This window comes from Macaca thibetana, chromosome 3 (assembly GCF_024542745.1).
Source record: "Macaca thibetana thibetana isolate TM-01 chromosome 3, ASM2454274v1, whole genome shotgun sequence".
NCBI lineage: Eukaryota > Metazoa > Chordata > Mammalia > Primates > Cercopithecidae > Macaca > Macaca thibetana.
In genome coordinates, this window is record NC_065580.1 from 20,127,693 (window position 1) to 20,148,122 (window position 20,430).

A 20,430-nucleotide genomic window follows, 5' to 3' on the forward strand; every position below is an offset into this window, starting at 1 on the left:
CACACCCATTTGTTGGCTTGATACCAATGACTGTTTTTGCTGCAAGGCAGAGTTGAGTAGCTGTGACAGATTATATGACTCATGAAACCTAAAGTATTTACTGTCTGGAAAAAGTTTGATGTAATTTGTCATCCAATCCAGACACTGGAAAGTGTAAGGGGGTATACTATTAATCATTACCGTGGGACAACAGGCATAAACTGAGGTTGTCCTGGACAACCAGGCTGTCTGGACACCCTCTTACAACACCCACAACGGACTGCAAAATAGGCACCAAAATCCGTAACTTTGATGACTAACAGTAAAAAGATGCACATTTATTTCTGAAGACTGATAGATAAACTGTATCTGAACACATCTATATGTGAAACATCTATAGTCTATATATAGATGTTAGAATATAGGAAGTTGAGTAAATCCTCTTCTTGGCCTGCAAGTTCTGTAGTCTTGCCTGCAAAATGAGGAGAAAACAAGAAGGTGAAGGACAGGAAATGGAAGCGTCCTGGCCCAGGAGCTCCTGGCCTTCTGGCAGGATTCATGGGGGCCAATGGGAATCTGAGGGGACTGTCCTTCCCATTGGCAGATCATCTTTCTGGGTATAGGAGTTTAGTCTTCTCTGAAATTCTGGCCACTGAGAATGAGATTGGCAGTGGTTATAGCCGCTGGGGACTCTACTCAAGTGTCTGAGGTCCTTTCCCACAGTGGAATCTCAGTTTGTGCCTGCGGTTTTTTGTGTCACCACACTGCTTGCTTCCTTGCAGTAGAGCCTCATAGGCAGCCACCGGAATCACCGCCAGGAACATCGCTTCTGTTTCTGGAGAAACCCTCTTACTTACCAGTAGACAGTTCTTCCAGACACACCCTCCCTTCCTTCCACACGTGAGCCGTAGGTTGGTGGTACACTGCTGACCAGTCTTCCTCATCTGCTCCTCAAAAAAATCAAGAATTGGAGAAGGGCGTGACTGTGGACCTTTTTCCACCTCACAAGGAAAGGAGCACAGGTTCCCTCCAAGGTGACATCGTCAACTAGAGGTCACCTTGGAGTCCCGGATTCTCATTTAGAATTTCTCAATGACAAATCTCATTTAGTGGAACCTCCACTGGGATGTTGCAGTTTGGGAGAAATGGACTCATAAGCCCAAGCGTGTCACGGGCAAGAGAGGGAGGTCTCCAGCGGGGACTGCCGTGGAGAGAAGAGCGCCTACCCCATCTCACGAGGGCAGTCGCTGCTTCACGGCAGTTGGTGGTTTCTGTGTGGAGTGAGGGCCCGGTCATGCCAGAGCTTCAGACTCAGTCAAGAGAACCCAGAAATCTGAGTGTTACTGTGAAATTTTCAGATGTTTAAAATAATGGCTATCAGTTAAAATAGAGTGTGCAGGCCAAGCAAAACCTGTCTGTGGGCTGACTGGGTTTACTAGTCTTGTATGGTTCTCTCTCAGTTTGGAGTTAAGAACCTACTGCCCTTCACGCTGGCAGGAATAATAACTGATCACCCATAGAAGCATTTTCCAGATAGGGGGCTAAGGTTAAGAATGTGTCTGTAGAGTAGTTTATCTTTGTAATAGACTCATGGATCCAGACGGGCAAGGGAATGTCTTCCTTGGCCCCTTAAGTCCGGTGATCCAACCAGCTGGGCTAAACTGCAGGCACGTGGCAAGTGAAGCATTCTAGATGGAAGCTGCTCACCTTCCTCACAGAGGGTATGGGGTCCCCAGCCCCTCGGGCAGAACCTCTTCTCTCTTCACTGTGTCTGCTGCGGTCACCATGCTGTCTGCGCTCATGGAGCCTATGAGACCAGAAAGGATGACTTCTTCTTCGTTGGTTCCTGGTTTTGTCTCTCACAGTTTACCCTGCATATGTTATGACTGTGTTTTGCTCATAACAGTATTGGGAAATGAGATTTAAAAAATCTTTATTGTTACTTATGTTTCTACCTCTTAAACAGTAGGTATAGAACACAATTTAAACCTTTCTTTGTTTTTTTTTTTTTTTTTTTTTTTCCGAGACAGAGTTTCGCTCTTGTCACCGAGGCTGGAGTGCAAGGGAGCCATCTCGGTTCACCGCAACGTCCGCCTCTTGGGTTCAAGTGATTCTCCTGCCTCAGCCTCCCCAGTGGCTGGGATTACAGGCATGAACCACCACACCCAGCTAATTTCTGTATTTTTAGTAGAGACCAGGTTTCACCATGTTGGCCAGGCTGGTCCCAAACTCCTGACCTCAGGTAATCCACCCATCTTGGCCTTCCAAAGTGCTGGGATTACAGGCAGGAGCCACTGTGCCTGGCCAATTTAAACCTTTCTTAATGACTCTTGTGATCCAGAGATACGTTCATTTTAAAGACAAATGGTTCTGAATAGTTTTCATAAAATAGACACTATAATTGCTTACACACATACATAGGCTTTTTTTTTTTTTTTTTTTTTTTTTTTTTTTTAAGAGTCTAGATCTCTGTCGCCCAGGCTAGGGTGCAGTGGGGCAATCATAGCTCACTGCAACCTCGACCTCCTGGGCTTAGGAGATCCTCCTGCCTCAGCCTCGCGAGTAGCTGGGACTGCAGGTACTCACCACCACCCTCAACTAACTTTTCAGCAATCTTTTGTAATGATGGGGGTCTTGCTATGTTGCCTAGGTTAGTCTCAGATTCCTGGCCTCCCTGGAAATGATCTTCATGCCTTGGTCTCCCAGGTTGCTGGGATTACAGGTGTGAGCCACTGCACCCAGCCCGCATACATAGTTTTAATATGCATAGTTTTAAAAGTTTTGATCTTTTAAGGCTATTTTCTGATAGTCAATAGACTACTTTTTGACTGCTAGCTATGAAAAATTTACTAGTGTTTTTCAATACAGAAACTTTGAAATAAGTTTTTTGGCTGTTTAGAGGCTTTCAGTAAAAGTGTTCACTTCCAGGTGCTGAAATGCCTTGTAAATAGTTGAGTGTTGTTGAAAAAATGATTGTTGAATTTTGGCAATTTTTTTTCTGATTCAAGCCTCCTTGCTCCTTCCTGTTAAATGTAATGCACATTCCTCAGCTGTCATTTTTTAATTTTTGTGAGACAAGGGCTCACTCTGTCATCCAGGCTGGAGTATAATGATGCGATTATAGCTTACTGCAACCTCAAATTCTTAGGCTCAAGTTATCCTTCCACCTCAGCCTCCCAAGTAACTGGGACTACAGGTATACACCACCACACCTGGCTAATTTTTTTTTTTTATTTTTTATTTTAGAGATGGGGTCTCACTGTGTTGCCCAGGCTGGTCTTGAACTCCTGGCCTCAAGTGCTCCTCCACCTCGGCCTCCCAAAGTCCTGGGATTAAAGGTGTGAGCCAGTGTGCGCAGCCTCAGCTGTCATTTTTTAATTCTTAACGGTAGAACTTTTCCTCAGTGTCAGGAAAACCATTTAGGGTTGCCACAAAAACTCGTGTGTGATTTTTCCTTTGCCATTTCCCACTGTAGTCGGATCCTGACCTCCCAGCCGATGTGCAGACACCATCCTCGGTGGAACTGGGGAGATATCCAGCCCTTCCTTTCCCGGCCTCCCAGTACATCCCACCTCAGCCGTCCATCGAGGAGGCACGCCAGACCATGCACTCCCTCCTGGACGATGCCTTTGCCCTCGTGGCCCCCAGCAGCCAGCCTGCCAGCGCCGCAGGTGTGGGCCCCGGAGTCCCACCTGGCCTGCCTGCAAACAGCACCCCTTCCCGGGAAGAGAGGCGAACCACGCAGTGGGGGTCCTTCTACAGCCCAGCCCAGACGGCCAACAACCCCTGCAGTGTAAGTACTGGCCTTCTAGAATTCTCTGGTGGGCAAGATGTTGAAGCTTTGTTGCCTGACTGCCTCACTTTCAGGCTCCGCACAAAACTGCGGTTGCATTTGATAAGAATTAAAACTCGGATGATGGGTCTTAGTTTTTATCTTCTACTAAATTAATTCTTAATGTTGGAAGTATCCATTTATGCAGGTTTACAGGCTCATGCCTGTAATCCCAGCAATTTAGGAGGCCAAGGCAGGAGGGCTTTTGCTTTGTGAAGGATTGGAGGGGGATTTTATGGAAGCATCTTTCTGGGTTCAAAACAGTGTCACGGAATGGAGGTGGGGTAACTGTCAAATGTATTCTTGTTGATGTCTCCAGAAAAGTTGCAGTTGAGAATGTATCCAAATCGTTCGGTTTCCTGTATGGCCACCTGGTACTGGAGAGACCCCTGAGGTTCTGAGATTGTAGGCAGCCAGTCCCCATCTGGGCAGTGACAACCACTTTCAAATGTCGCTTTCCATCTTGGAGGTTGACATTTCAGCATTTCATCTGCCTTTGTGATCACTTACGTTTTTCTTAGTCCTTTCAAATTTACCTTCCTGAGAGATGGAGAAGAAGTAAAACTCAAGGAAGTAAAGCTAACGTTATTTTCTGCTGATTTCAGATGAAATGATTGGCCAAAATTTGACTCTGGAGAGAAGCTAGTGGGTCACAATATGAATTTATTAGAGAGTGTTTATACTGGGTCCACCTTGTTACATGGAATTGGGTGGCAATAAACATATGCTAAAATATTTTTTTATCTCTGAAATGGGTTTACATTTTAAAAGTAAAAGCCTTCAGCAAGAGATTGTCTCCAGGGTATGGGAGGCTGAGAGCCTACAGTATGGGGAACTGCTGTCATGTGGGGTGGGAATATCATTCGATCGAATCATTACTGTTTTTAATTTTAAAATATAGCTTGTTCCAACAAATATCTTCAAAATTACAACTGGTGGTTGATAATATTTCAGGAAATGCATGGTATAGGACAAACCTCGGTGGTAAAATAAATGTGGATACAGCTGCCATCGGGTCACTTTAAAGTTTTCTCATTTGCTTATTCATTCAAATATATTTACAAAGCGCCTGCTGTGTCGCGGGTACTCTGCTTAGGTGCTGGAGATAGAGTAGTGCACAGTGTAGGTCCCTGCCCCCCCAGTTCTTGCATTCCAGTGGAGGCTGTCTGGACAATCGAAACTAATTCCAGTACAGCGTGGAAGGTGCTATGGCCGGAGGAGGTGATGTGGGAGGGGCGTCTAGCAGAGCCTTGAAGTCTTTTGGGAAGGATTTTTCTGGACAAAATAGCATCTCCGTGGAAGTCTAAAGGGTAATTAGTGGTTGTCAGTTGAAGAAGGATGTGCCAGGTGGCGGGAAGTACAGCAGAGGCACGGAAATTAAAGTGTATGGGACAGGCTTCTTTTGGACAAGATGGAGGAACAGAGCCTGGGTTTACCTTCCTTCCTTAAACAACTGAAAACACTGAAAGGAGTATCTGGGTGACTTGATGTTAAACTTTAGGCAAGAAAGGACAGGAATCAATGAGAAGTGAACTGAGCCCTCCAGTTGCCCCAGCTTACGTCTGGAGTTTCTAGTCATGGCACAGCAGGTAGGACCCCAGGCGGAGCTCCGTGGTCTCCCTGAGTTGAAGAAATGGAGTTTGGAAGTCTGGGGAGGAAAAGGCAGCTGGAGTTCACAAGGGAGAGAGCAGGAGAGCAGAGAGATGCCCTGGGCAGGGTGCTAGGCATCTGCAGAGAATCTTTGTTTGAGTACTGATCAGTTTATGGGTACACAGAAACTACCCAAAAGAGCCCCCCAAAAAGATGAGTGGAAACAACCCTCAAAATTCACACAGGCCTGGGAATAAGCTCTTGCTATGGATTGAAGTGTGTCTCCCCCAAAATCACATGTTGAAGCCGTAACCCCCGACATGACTGCGTTGGAGATGAGGGCCTTTAGGGAGGTAATTAAGAATAAATGAGGCTGGAAGGGTAGCGTCCTGATTCAATAGAACTGCTGCCTGTAGAAGACAAGGAGGAGACTCCAGAGGTCTCTCTCCAGCCAGGTTAGGACACAGAGAGCAGGCAACTTTCTGCAAGCCAGGAAGAAAGCCCCACCTGAAACTGAACACTGCCAGATGTTGATGTAACACTTTCCAGCCTCCACAACTACGAGAAAATCAGTTTCTGTTGTTGTTGTTGTTGTTGTTGTTGTTATCGCTTTTGAGATGGAGTCTCGCTCTGTCGCCCAGGCTGGAGTGCAGTGGCGTGATTTCAGCTCACTGCAAGCTCCGCCTCCCGGATTCACGCCGTTCTCCTGCCTCAGCCTCCCGAGTAGCTGGGACTACAGGTGCCCGCCACTACGCCTGGCTAGTTTTTTGTATTTTTTAGTAGAGACGGGGTTTCGCCGTGTTAGCCAGGATGGTCTTGATCTCCTGACCTCGTGATCCATCCTTCTCGGCCTCCCAATTTTTTGTATTTTTAGTAGAGATGGGGTTTCACCGTGTTAGCCAGGATGGTCTCAATCTCCTGACCTCGTGATCTGCCTGCCTCGGCCTCCCAAAGTGCTGGAGTTTCTGTTGTTTTAGGCCACCATTTCTAAGGTATTTTGTCATAGCAGGCTCAGCAGTTGAATACGGTTCGTTTTCCAACAGTTGGTGGAAACTGCATAATTCATGCAATATCAGTTAGAGTATTTGGAAGAGTTTTGCCTCAGTAATGAGGCAAAATTAGCCCCAACTTAAAGCAGCTCTGGTTCCACCTAAAAAACCACAAAACCATAACATCTAAACCCAAGCAAAGCTCAAGAATATAGAAACACAAAAATATGCAGCATTCAATAAGGTAAAATTAATAATGTCTGCATCAAATCAAACAGACAAGCAAAGAAGCAGGAAAATGACACAGATGATAAAATTAGTAGACAAGGTGTATGTGGTGTTCACACCTGTAATCTCAGTACCTTGGGAGGCTGAGGCAGGAGGATTGCTTGAGTCCGAGAGTTTGAGACAAACCTCGGCAACACAGTGAGACTCTGTTTCTACAAAAAATATAAAAATTAGCTGGGCACTACTTAGGAGGCTAAGGTGGGAGGATCACTTGACCCTGGGAGGCTGAGGCTACAGTGAGCCATGATTGCATGATTGCACCACTGCACTGCAGCCTGGGCGACAGAGCAAGACTCTGTCTCAAAAGAAAAAAAAAAAGAGAGAAAAAGAAAGAACTAGTAGACAGGATATCACAAGAATTCTTATAATGGAGTTCCATAGATCCAAGAAGCTAGAGGAAAGATTGTACACATTAACTAGAAGGATTGAAGATGTTAAATGATAAAAGTCAAACTTAGAGATGAAAACTACAGTCTCTGAGATGAAAAAATATACTGGGTGGGATTGAAGTCAGATTACATATTGGAGAAGAAAAAAATTAGTGGGCTGTAGTAATAAAAACAGTATGGTACTGGCATAAAAACAGAAACCTAGACCAATGGAACAGACTAGAGAGCCCAGAAATAAATCCACACGTATATGGTCAACTAATTTTTGACAAGGGCACCAAGAGGACATAATGGGGAAAGGATAGTCTTTTCAGTAAATGGTGAGGGGAAGACTAGATTTCCACATGCAAAAGAACGAAATTGGACTCTTAGATACAAAAATCAACTCAAAATGAATAAAGGACCTAAGTCTAAGACCTGAGATGATAAAAATCCTAGAAGAGAACATAGGAGAAACTCCTTGATATTGACCTTGGCAATGATCTTTTGGATATCACACTTATCACACCAAAAGCTCAGGTTATACAAGCAAAAATAAGTAAATGGTACCGCATCAAACTAAAAAGCTCTGTATAGCAAAAGAAAACATTGAAAATGTTTCAGTGAAAAAGGCCACCTACAGACTGGAAAAAAATACTCATATACCACATATCTCATAAGGACTTAGTATCAAAAATTTATTTTTAAAAACTCTTACAACTCAATAGAAGAAAAATAAATAATCCAATTTAAAAATGGGCAAAGGATTTGAACAGATATTTTTCCAAAGAAGACATAAAAATGGCCAACAGGTATATGAAACAGTGTTCAACATCACTAATCATCAGGGAAATACAAATTAAAACCTCGATGAGGTTGGGTGCAGTGGCTCATGCCTCTAGTCCCAGCACTTTGGGAGGCAGAGATGGGCAGATTGCTTGAGCTCAGGGGTTCAAGACCAGTCTGGCTAACATGGTGACACCCCATCTCTACTAAAAATACAAAACTTAGCTGGGCATGGTGGCACATGCTCGTAACCAGCTACTCAGGGGGTTGAGGCACAAGAATCACTTGAACCCGGGAGGCAGAGGTTGTAGTGAGCCGAGATCATGTCATTGCACTCCAGCCTGGGTGACAGAGCAAGGCTCTGTCTCAAAACAAAACAAACAATACAAAACCCTCTATGAGATACTGCCTCACACTTGTTAGAATGGCTGTTATCAGAAAGATAAGAAATAACAAATGTTGACAAGGGTGTAGACAAAAGGAAACTCTTGCAGACTGTTAATGGCAGTGTAGATTGGTACAGCCATTATGGAAAATAGTGTAGTGGTTCCTAAAGAAATTAAAAATAGAACTACCAGGCCAGGCGCGGTGGCTCACGCCTGTAATCCCAGCACTTTGGGAGGCTGAGACGGGTGGATCACGAGGTCAGGAGATCGAGACCATCCTGGCTAACACAGTGAAATGCCGTCTCTACTAAAAATACAAAAAAATTAGTTGGGTGTGGTGGCAGGCACCTGTAGTCCCAGCTACTCGGGAGGCTGAGGCAGGAGAATGGTGTGAACCCGGGAGGTGGAGGTTGCAGTGAGCTGAGATCACACCACTGCACTCCAGCCTGGGCGACAGAGCGAGACTCCATCTCAGAAAAAAAAATAGAACTGCCGTATGACCCAGCAATCCCTCTGCTGAGTATATACCCAAGGAAGGTAAAATCACCACTTTGTAAAGGTATCTGCATTCCCATGTTCATTGCAGCACTATTCACAGTAACCAAGATATGAAAGTAGCCTAAGCGTCCATCAGTGGATGAATGGATAAAGAAAGTGTTGTGGTGTATATATACAATGGAATATTATTTATCCTTTAAAAGGAGATCCTTCTATTTGCTACAACATGGGTGAACCTGGAAGACATTATGCTAAGTGAAATAAGCCAGAAACAGAAAGAAAAATATTGCATGATCTCACTTTCATGTGGAATCTTAAAAAAAAAAAATACCACAGATGGGAGGGGAAAGGAAATTGGGAGATGGAGATCAAAGGATACAAAGTAGGGGATGTGTAGGATGAACAAGTCTAGGGATCTAAAGTACCAAATGAGGACAATAGTTAATAAAATTTTATTATATTGGGGATTTTGTTAAATAAGTAATTCTAGCTACTTTTGTCACAAAAAAGTATGTGAGATGATAAATATGTTAATTTACTTCACTGTAAGTAACCATTTTACTACCTGTATGTAGCCAGTAAAATGTTGTAAACCTCAAACATACCCAATAGAATTGTTTTTAAAAAGATAGAGTGGCCAACATTTTTCCAAGTTTGGTAGAAACTGCAGATCCACAGATCCATTGGTTGGTGAACTCTATGTGCAAGAAATATGAAGAAGACTATTCCAAAAATGCCATAGTCTAAATTGCTTAAAACAAGTGAAAAAGATCTTAAAAGTAGCCAGAGAACAAGAACACATTATATAGAGTGGAACAAAGATAAGGATGGCAGAAGAAATCTCATTGCCCAGAAGGTAGTGGAACAAATCTTCAAAGAACTGAAAGGACCAAATGACCAACCTAGAATCTATATCTAGCAAAAACATCTTTCAAAAACTAAGGTGAAATAAAAATGTTTTCAGACATATAAAAGCTGAAATAATTCATCACCAGCTGACCTGCATTATAAGAAATGTTACAGGAAGTCTTTAAGGCAGAAGTACAATGATACCATATGAAGACCTGGATCTACATACATATATGAAAAACACTGGAAATGTAAATATGTATGTGGGGAATTATTTTTTAAAATCCTCTCTTCATTATTTAAAACTTTAAAAAAGATAATTGACTATTTAAAATGAAGGTAATAAGTGTATATTGTGGGGAGTTATAACATATATAGAAGTAAAATACATGAGAACAGCAGCACAAAATGCCAAGAAAGGAGAAATTGAAGTTTTCTATTTTAATGTTCTTATACCATACATGAAGTAGAATAATAGTGCTTAATGGTAGACTGTAATAAGTGAAAAATGCGTAATATAAACCATAAAGCAACCTATTATTAGCTAATAAGCCAACAAAGGAATCAAAATGAAATCATAAAAAACAGCACAAAAGAAGGCAGAAAAGGGTCCAGGCATGGTGGCTCACGCCTGTAATCCTAGTACTTTGGGAGACTGAGGTGGGCGGATCACCTGAGGTCAGGAGATCGAGACCATGCTGGCCCAACATGGTGAAATCCTGTCTCTACTAAAAATACAAAAATTAGCTGGGTGTGGTGGCATGTGCCTGTAATCCCAGCTACTCAGGAGGCTGAGGCACAAGAATCACTTGAACCCAGGAAGCGGAGTTGCAGTGAGCCAAGATCATGCCATTGCACTCCAGCCTGGGCGAAAGAGCGAGACTCTGTCTCAAAAAAAAAAAAAAAAAAAAAAAAAAAAAGGCAGAAAAGGAAGTGAAAAGTGGTAAAGCACAGATGGGGAAAATTAAAAACAGATATCAAGATGGTTGATTTAAATCCAGCCCATCAATAATCACATTAAATGTGAATGGCCTAAACACCCCTATTAAAGGGCAGAGCTTGTCAGTTTGGATAAAAAGCAAGATCCAAGTATATGCTGCTGACAAGAAACCTTCATTAAATACAAGGATACCAATAGGTAAAAAGGAAAAGTATGGAGAAAAGTTTGGAGAAAGATATGCCATACTAACACTAGTCATAGAAAGCTGGAATGGCTATGTTAATATTAGCCAAAATAGGGCTCATAGTAAAGAATATTATTAAAGATTAAGAGGATCATTTCATAATAAAGTGGTCAGTTTATCTGGAAGACACAAAGTCTTACATGTTTATGTGCTTAGTATTAGAGCTGCAAAACACATTCAGCAAAAACTGATGAAACTGCATGTAGAAATAAATCTACAATTATGTTGCTGAGAATATAAACAACTAGAAGTCTTATGAACTGCTGGTGGGAATGTAAAATAGCACAACCACTTTGAAAAACAGTTTGGCAGTCTCTTTAAAAAGTTAAACATATATCCTACCATATGAACCAGCTTTCTCTTCCTAAGTATTTATCCAGGAGAAACAAAAACATATTTTCATACAAAGACTTGTACATCATGGCAGATTTATTTATAATAGACCCAAAGAAAACAGCAGCACATAATAGTACTCCATTTACAAATATACCACATTTCTTTATCCATTCACATGTAGGGTCTATTATTTAAAATAGAGTTCTCCAGAGAAACAGAGCTAGTAGTGTTTGTGTGTGTGTGTGTGTGTGTGTGTGTGTGTGTATGCATATGTGTTTGTATGGAGAGAGTGAGGGGGAGAGAGAGAAATTTACTTATTATGAGGTGTCAGCTCATGTAATTATGGAGGCTGAGAATCCCATGATCTGCTTTCTGCAAACTGGAAACCCACAGAAGCCAGTGGTGTAGTTTGGCAGATTTGTGTTGTTATTTCTCTCATTTGTGCACTGTTCATAGGTGTTGCAGATTCAAGATTCCCTGATAATGCCTTATAAATTCAAGCCCACAGTAAGATTTTTAAATAAACACCATTATTCAGTGGCTTTCTTATTGTGGATTTTCGATGTTACCCTGATGTAGTTGGATGAGAATGCTAGCAGTTTAATCTGGTAGAAAACCAGGATCATTGGCTTTATCCATGCATATCTAATAGAATTTCAGCGTGTTTATAAATGGATCATAAAGTTAGTGTTGCCAAGGGGAGCCTGATCACTCTCTATTTGCTGCTATTTGCTTTTTTTTTTTGGTTAAAAAAAAAAAACAACACAGGAATGTGGATTTCTTTTTTTTTTTTTTTTTTTTTTTTTTTTGAGACGGAGTCTCGCTGTGTCTCCCAGGCTGGAGTGCAGTGGCGTGATCTCGGCTCACTGCAAGCTCCGCCTCCCGGGTTCATGCCATTCTCCCGCCTCAGCCTCCCAAGTAGCTGAGACTACAGGCGCCCGCCACCACGCCCGGCTAGTTTTTTGTATTTTTAGTGGAGACGGGGTTTCACCATGTTAGCCAGGATAGTCTCGATCTCCTGACCTCGTGATCCACCCGCCTCGGCCTCCCAAAGTTCTGGGATTACAGGCTTGAGCCACCGCGCCCGGCCAGGAATATGGATTTCAAGGTGCCTTCAGTTACTGCATGAGCCTTTATTTGCCATCTGATGACATTGCTCCTTTTTTGTGAGGATAAGCGTGTTAATTATGCATCAGTGAGTCAGGCCAGTTGATAGTTGGTGTAGCTGCTTCCTTGAGAAGGTAAGCTGTCTGTGGACTAGTCCTGTGAGTAGCCAGTACAAATCTCTGGGCTGAGACACTTTACAAGCAGGCCTCACTGTCTGGTTGCTTTACCTCAGGCCTATCCCAAACTCTACCAACCATCTCACTTACGTTTCTCACTCTGTTGGCCTGTGTTTTATACTGAATAGAAAAAAGGGATGCATTAAAGTGGGATTTTTATATACATAGCCGATTGAAACCTTCAAATGCAATTTTGTGCCCCACTTTTATATAGGTGTGATCCATCCTGCAACAGAATCAGATAAATTCTGTGATTTTTTTTTTTTTTTTTAAACTTTTCATCAGGGCATGCAGTCCTTAGAAATATGACATTCTTTTTCTGATGAGGATAGAGTTGAAATCCTCACACTACAGAGATACAAAAGATAATAAGTGGACAGCTATTTTTCATTGTTTTTCTCTTAATATGCCACTAAAACCTCCTGAGACTTTGGTAGGTAAACTGGTAAGCATTGACTTTTTTTAAGATTTTGCATATGAATGTGCTTTAAAAACCCACACTCGGCCGAAAGCACCAGCACTGTGAATAATCTCTATGTAGTCTCAGATTTCCCTTTAATTTTTTGGAAAATGAATGGAAGCTTCTTTTCGTTCTCTTCCTCCCTTCGTCCATAACTCCCTTTCCCTTGTTGTGCCTCAGTTGGGGAACTCCAAAAGGTTCCACATGACAGCCAAGGGGATGGAAGCAGAGAGAGTCAGAAGGTGAAGTAATCTGACCACAGTTTCATATTTAACAATCCCCTTAGAACTCTATGAATGTGGAGATCATTATATTCTCTTGGCATAAAGGAATAGGCCCAGGGATGTTAAACCAGTCTGTCTGACTCCAAAACCTCTACTTTTTCCCTCACAAAATAGATATTTGTTCACAGGAGAGTGTCTGGTTTTGGAAACCATGGGCGGTGCGGGGTGATTGGTGAGAAGCATGGTCTTTGGAGTTCAAAAGACATAGGAGGAAATCACCTAATTTCTTTGTGAGTTGGTTTCATTCATAAAACAGAGGCAGTGAGTACTTTTTAGTGATGTTGTGGGCTTGGGTTAATGCTCATACAATGCTTAACTCAAAATACTAATTCGGTAAATGACAGCTTGTAAAAAGAAAGATGTCATGTTGTAGCAACTTCAGAAGCAAGGCTGACTTAGACCTAACTTAGACAGACCATTGGTTCCAACTGACTGCAGCCGGACAGACTCTGCCCATAGTTACTGTTCTTCTGAAATATCTAATTCCAAAAAGAACAATTCACAGTTATTGAAAAGAAATGTTGAAATAAGAATCCCACGTATATTAGGGTTAGGATATATTGATTTCACCAGGAATACAACAGATTTCTTAGGTGTGTATTTCTTTAAATCATGTGGCATATTGTTTTAGTCAAAGAACACTTGGCTAGTTCAGATTAGCTCAAGTAAAAAGAGTTGATTGAAGGATACGGGGGCACGTTATGGAACTTAAGGGCAGAAAGTATAGCTGGGTCTCCTGGGGACCAGTAAATGGTCAGAAACAGAAGGTGCTGCCTTGGTCTTGTAGAGTCTCTCTCGTTTCTGGTTTTCTTTTTTTGCAGCATTCTACAACATGAGGCAGGATTTGATACTTGAGTTGCTTGAGGTATTTGACTAGGTACTGGGCACCACTGGGTCTCGCTGACCTTTGTGGCCCATGTGGTTGGAGTCACTGTGCTAATTATGGGCACTCAGGCCTGCCTTTTAGCAAAAGATATGAGGCCCTTTAGCAGAAGATACAGGTTTGCAGCAGAAGATACAGATGGATCTGTAGGGAAGAGCAGGCACAGAAAGCCTGTCAGCTATTCATATTCGTAGTTGTAATATACAAAAGAAGGAAAGATCTAGAAATGAGTTACGTGTTTTCTAAAGTCTGGTAGTGCAGGTCCTCAAACTGAAACTTGAGTACCAGTAACATGCTAAGTTTTAATGAGAAAATAATTCTCTTGAAAGTCGATCCTATAAAGCTGAATTTATAAGTTTGCTGTTGTCACTTTATAATAAGTATTGAGTATTAATCTTCAATTTCTTTTGTATGTCTTCCAGAGATATGAAGATTATGGAATGACTCCCCCAACAGGTCCATTGCCAAGGTAAGGTTTTCAAAACAAAATGTATTATCACTTTCTCACATAGGCTGTTTTTAAAAACTTTATAAACTCACTAATTTTAGCTAATATAAGCAGATGTAAAACTCTGAGTTGTATATTCTCTTGATCTAACTAGAAGAGGAGGGGAAAAAAGTTGGAATTTAAGTTCTGTTCCAGTAATGACAGGCTAGGTAATTTGGACCAACTCTCCTGCTGAGGATGACTGGAAAAGCTGAACAAGATATTAACATTAAAAACCCCAGAGAGCTAACAGAGCAGTGAAGCGGTATGGGACCAAGATCCAGGAAATTCAGAGGCATGAGCCCTGCTTCTTGGGCCAATTTTTCCCCAGGGACATCTGTGGATTCCAGAAGAAGCACCTGGGAAGCCAGGCAGAGCCTTTGTCAGACTCATGGGGTTGGAAGCACAAGGGGAGACCCTGGTAAACACCCGAAGGTTTTGAGTTTGGACCCTTAGGGGTTAGCTGTAGGAGTAAGGGTGAATCATAAGCAGATCAGTCCCTGCAGGAAGTAAAGGTCAGCTTTGAAAGTTGATTGGGGTTGCTCCCTGGCAGAAACAAATGAACATCCCTTTTAGAAGAAGATTACATCACTCTAGGCCTTACATTATTGCTATAGTAGCCCCCCTTCCACACACCCCCACACCCACCCCCAGGCATATAAGAAAAAAAAATACAATTTTTTTAAAAAGGAAAGAAATAGGCAATAGAAGCAGAACTACAGATAATGGAGTTATCAGACACAGATTCTAAAATAATTACACTTATGGTTAATATGGAACTAAGGTCCATTGTTCAGGAAGATGTAAGAGGGCTACTTTATGTTAGACTGTTATAAGTGAAGGATTCTAGTGTAGTTCTAGGCTCACTAGGAGAATGCTTAAATATAAAATAGTAAGGAAGAATAAAATAATACAAAAGAAGGTAGGAAATAGGAGAGAAAAGAACTTAGAATTTGCAGGACATGCAGAAAGATAAGATAGTAGATATCTAAATTCAGATCTAGAATTAATTACATTAAGTGTTAACAACTAGATATTTCAATTTAAAAGACAAAGGTTATTAGATTTGATTTAAAAATATATTTGGCTTGTGAGCGACACATCAAAAAATATAAAGATACAGAAAGGATATAGAAGATTGGAACAACGTGATTAATCAATTTGACCTAATTGACATAAATAGAACCCTGGACTCAACTGTAAAATACATCTTCCTTTAAAACACATTTTAAAAATTTACCATATGCGGCCGGGCGCGGTGGCTCAAGCCTGTAATCCCAGCACTTTGGGAGGCCGAGACGGGCGGATCACGAGATCAGGAGATCGAGACCATCCTGGCTAACACGGTGAAACCCCGTCTCTACTAAAAAATACAAAAATCTAGCCGGGCGAGGTGGCGGGCGCGTGTAGTCCCAGCTGCTCGGGAGGCTGAGGCAGGAGAATGGCGTAAACCCGGGAGGCGGAGCTTGCAGTGAGCTGAGATCTGGCCACTGCACTCCAGCCTGGGCAACACAGCAAGACTCCGTCTCAAAAAAAAAAAAAAAAAAAAAAAAAAAAAAAAATTTACCATATGCTGGACCTTAACAAATCTTAACAAATTTCAAGAAGTGAAATCGCTCAGGGTATATTTGCTAATCCTGGTAGAACTAAGTTAGAAACCAATAATAAAAGATAAAACCCAAAACTATAAAAACCTTGGAAGACATCCTAGGCAATAGCATTCTGGACATAGGAATGAGCAAAGATTTCATGATGAAGACGCCAAAAGCAATCACAACAGAAGCAAAAATTGACATATGGGATCTAATTAAACTTAAGAGCTTCTGCACAGCAGAAGCTCTAGTTTGCAAATATTTTCTCCCATTCTGTAGGCTGTCTGTCCTATAGAATAGGAGAAAATATTTGCAAATTATACATCTGACCAAGGTCTAATATCCAGCATCTGTAAGGAACTTAACAAGAAAAAGAACAAACAACCCCATTAAAAAGTGGGCGAAGGACACAAACAGATGCTTTTCAAAAGGAGACATACATGCGGCCAACGAGCATATGAAAAAAAGCTCAGTATCACTGATTGTTAGAGAAGTGCAAATCAAAATTACAATGAGATATACCATCTCATACCAGTCAGAATGGCCATTATTAAAAGGTCAAAAATAACAGATGCTGGTGAGGTTGTGGAGCAAAGGGAATGCTTATAAACTGTTGGTGAGAGTGTAAATTAATTCAACCATTGTGGAAGGCAGTGTGGCAATTCCTCAAAGGCAGAAAAACAGAACTACCAACTGGCGTCAGAAAACAGCAGCACAGAGTGGATCCAGCACAGACCAAATTGTCACAGAAAAAAATGCTTCATAAAATGTGTTTTGCTTAGTATATTTAAATAAATAGAATTTAATTGATGTTAAAAAAACAGAACTACCATTTGACTCAGCAATTCCATTAATGGGTATATATACAAAGGAATATAATTGTTCCTTTGTATATATACAATTGTTCAGCTGTGAAGAAACATGCATGCAAATGCTCATTGAAGCACTATTCTCTAAAGCAGAGACATGGAATCAACCTAAATGCCCATCAGTGACAGATCAGATAAAAAAAAAAGTGGTATGCATACACAATGGAATACTATGCAGCCATAAAAAGAGCAAAATCATGTCTTTTGCAGGAACATAGATGCAGCCAGAGGCCGTTATCCTTAGCAAACTAATGCAGGAACAGAAAACCGAATACTGCATGTTCTCACTTATAAGTGGGAGCTAAATGATGAGAACTCATGGACACAAAGAGAGGAACAACAGACATTGGGGCCCACTTGAGGGTAGAGGGAGAGGATCAGGAAAAATAACTATTGGGTACTAGGCTTAGTACCTAGGTGATGAAATAATCTGTACAACAAACCCCTTTGACTTGAGTTTCCGTATATAACAAACCTGTACATGTACTCCTGAACCTAAAATAAAAGTTAAAAAAAAAAGCAAATCTTTGATGGCAAATTAATTAGTACTCTTGTAAGTAACCTGCAGTACACTGAAGAAATCAAAATGGAAATCAAAACACCCTAAAATGAATAATAATGAAAATATAATAGGTCAGATGTTGTGAGGTGCAGCTATAGCAGTGTTCAGGGGGAAATGTGTTGCCTTAAATGCGTATATTGGAAAGAAAAGTGGCTGAAAAATCAGTGGATCTAAGCATCGACCTCAAGATGTAAAAAAAGATGATCCAATTAAATGTGAAGGAAGTAGACAGAAGGAAATACTAAAAATAATAATATCAATTAATGAAATAGAAAATAAATACCACATTAAGAGAGGATCAGTAAAACCAAAAGTTAGTTCTTTGAAAACTAATAAAATTGATAGACTCTCACAAGTTTGATCAAATAATCTGTGCAACAAATTATCAATAAGAAGAATGAAAAGGGCGCATTAATCCAGATCTTACATTAACAAGGAGATTTTATGAACCCGTTTTTGTTAATAAATTTGGGGCTGGATGCAGTGGTGCGTGGTTGTAATCCCAGCTACTCTGGAGGCTGAGATGGAAGGATTGCTTAAGCTCAGGCATTTGAAACTACCCCGGGCAATACAGTGAGACCCTATCTCAAAAAAAATTTTTTTTTCTGGAATAGAAAAATTCCTAGAAAGAGAAAACTTGAATAGTCATATAACTATGTTTAAAGTGGAAATCATAATTACAGTACTTCCCACAAACAAAGCTCCAGGCCCAGGGGCTTCAGCAGTGAGTTCTACCAAACACTGAAGGAGGGAAAGGTATCAGTATTAAACAAGCTCTTCTAAAAAACAGAAAAAGAACACTTCTCAGTTCATTTTATGAAGCCAACATCACCTTGACACCAGGGACAAGGGCAAGAAGGACAGGGACACTGCAGGAAAGGAAATTGGGGGCCAGTTTCTCATGAACATAGATATTAAAAAATTGAAACTAAATATCAGTGAGCATAACCAGCAGTAGACACAAAAGCATCTCATATTACAACCACATTGGATTTCTTTCCAGCAGTGTAAGGATGATTTAGCATTTAAAAACTGAGCAGTGTAAGTTACCACTTTAAGGAGAATAAAGGAGGGAAATCTTGTCATTTCAACAGATACAGCAGGTGGTAAAATTCAACATCCTGTCATGGTAAAAATCTTAGCAAACAAAGAGTAGAAGCGAACTTCTCAATTCTGATAAAAGGTATCTTGGCAAATATTACTGAATGGTGAAATGTTAAAAAAAGTCTGCCCTCTGAGAGTGGGAACAAGACAGAGATACCTGCTCACATGACTTCTATTCAAAATTGCACTGTAACAAGGCAAGAAAAACACAAAAAGAGTAAAGAATTCAAAGAAAGGAGTAATACTGTTATTATTCACAGATGATATAATTCGGTAGTAGCATATCCTAAAATGTCAACACACAAACTGTTAGAATTTAGGGAATTTAGCAAAATTGCTAAATAGCAAGCCAACTAAATTTCAAAATAACTGGATATAAAATCAGTATACGAAAATCTGTTTTATTTCTGCATGTAAGCAACAAACAGGAAAGAAAAAATTTTCAAAGATATCATTTAAAATAACACTTAGAAATATAAAACACCTCAGAATAAATCTAACCAAAGACTTTTAAGACCTCTAAAGAAAGATGTTCACAGATTGGACAACTCAATATTTTAAAAATGTCATTTCTCCCCATGTGATTTGTAGATTCAGTGCAATCCCATTCACAATCTCAGTAATTTCTTTTTAATATGTGGAAACTGACAGATGGATTCTAAAATTTATCTGGAAATGCAAAGGGCCAAGAATAGCCCAGACACTTTGAGAAAGAAGAAGGAGGTGTTAGGACCATTCTAAATATTGTACATTGCTGTCAAGTGATGGAGATGGTGCAGCATTGCTGTGAGTCTAGAGAAACAGACCAGTCGACCAGCTGTGTGTGGACATTGGTTTATCACAAAGCTATCATTGCAGTAAAACAGACTGAATCTCAGAAACCAAAGCCAACCATCCCTTCAGTGACCAGAAGTCACACCGAAGTAAGAATGTTATCTGCTTCCTACTTACTTTTTCTATTTTTTTTTTTAAACCATCATCATTTTCAGAGGGGTTTGCTTTGCTTTTCTCCAGCCTTCCTCCCCTACCACACAGCTCTGTGGTCCAAAAGCAGCAAAGGTAAAACTGGCAAGGTAAGCTCAGGTGATGCAGGGCAGAAGTTAGAGATGGGGGACCATGACCTGTCCAGTTACCCAGGTTAGTCCCATTTTTAATAGCTTTCACCCTCAAAAGTGTTGTGGTGTGGATGATAGATTATATAAACACCCACTTTAAAGGATTTTAGAGTGTTGGATTGCAAACCATGTTAAGAATAAACGGATGGAAATGTTGGCGAGAGGTGGGGGAAAGTAGGGAGAATTAAGTGAATGACAAGAGCTAGTTCGTGGGTGGATGGTCCAGAGATTGTGGTTCGGTGAGGTGTGGGCTCCAGTTTACAGGTCTTGAAGGACGAGCATGCCTCATGGAAAGCTCTTGGATCTATAAAGTCAGGGATATCACACGTCCCTCTCTGAGGCCAATCTAAAACAACAGCAGTTATTTAAAGAGAGTAACCTAGGTAGCCTGGGTTTCAGTTTATGAGATATACTCTAGAAACAACACTGGAGAATAAGTGCAAGTCAACCTACATTCTCACCAAACTGGTTACATCTGTGAATTACAGGTTCCGTGTCGTTTGCAAAGAACTATAGCAGCCTATTATCTTTTTTTTCTTGAATTTCTTCAGAAGAGTGTTTCTCAAGGTGAGGTTCTCAGACTCCTGGAGAGTGCTTGAGACCCTTTCTTGGTGGGGGGGTCTCTGAGATCAAAACAGCTTTCATAGTATTACTAAGATATTATTTTCCTTTTTTCCATTGTATTGACATTTGTACAGAAGTGCAA

The 20,430-nt window shown here is 40.9% G+C and overlaps 1 protein-coding gene across 2 annotated transcripts in view; it reads left to right on the forward strand.

Annotated features, from left to right (window-relative positions):
- KIAA1549 (KIAA1549 ortholog) overlaps nucleotides 1–20,430 on the forward strand; it is a 143,162-nt gene that overhangs the window by 113,353 nt on the left and 9,379 nt on the right. For both annotated transcript variants that reach the window (XM_050784999.1, XM_050785000.1), the window contains exons 16-17: nucleotides 3,455–3,772; nucleotides 14,418–14,464. In XM_050784999.1, the coding sequence (XP_050640956.1) occupies nucleotides 3,455–3,772; nucleotides 14,418–14,464 (365 nt within the window). The remainder of the gene's footprint in view (nucleotides 1–3,454; nucleotides 3,773–14,417; nucleotides 14,465–20,430) is intronic.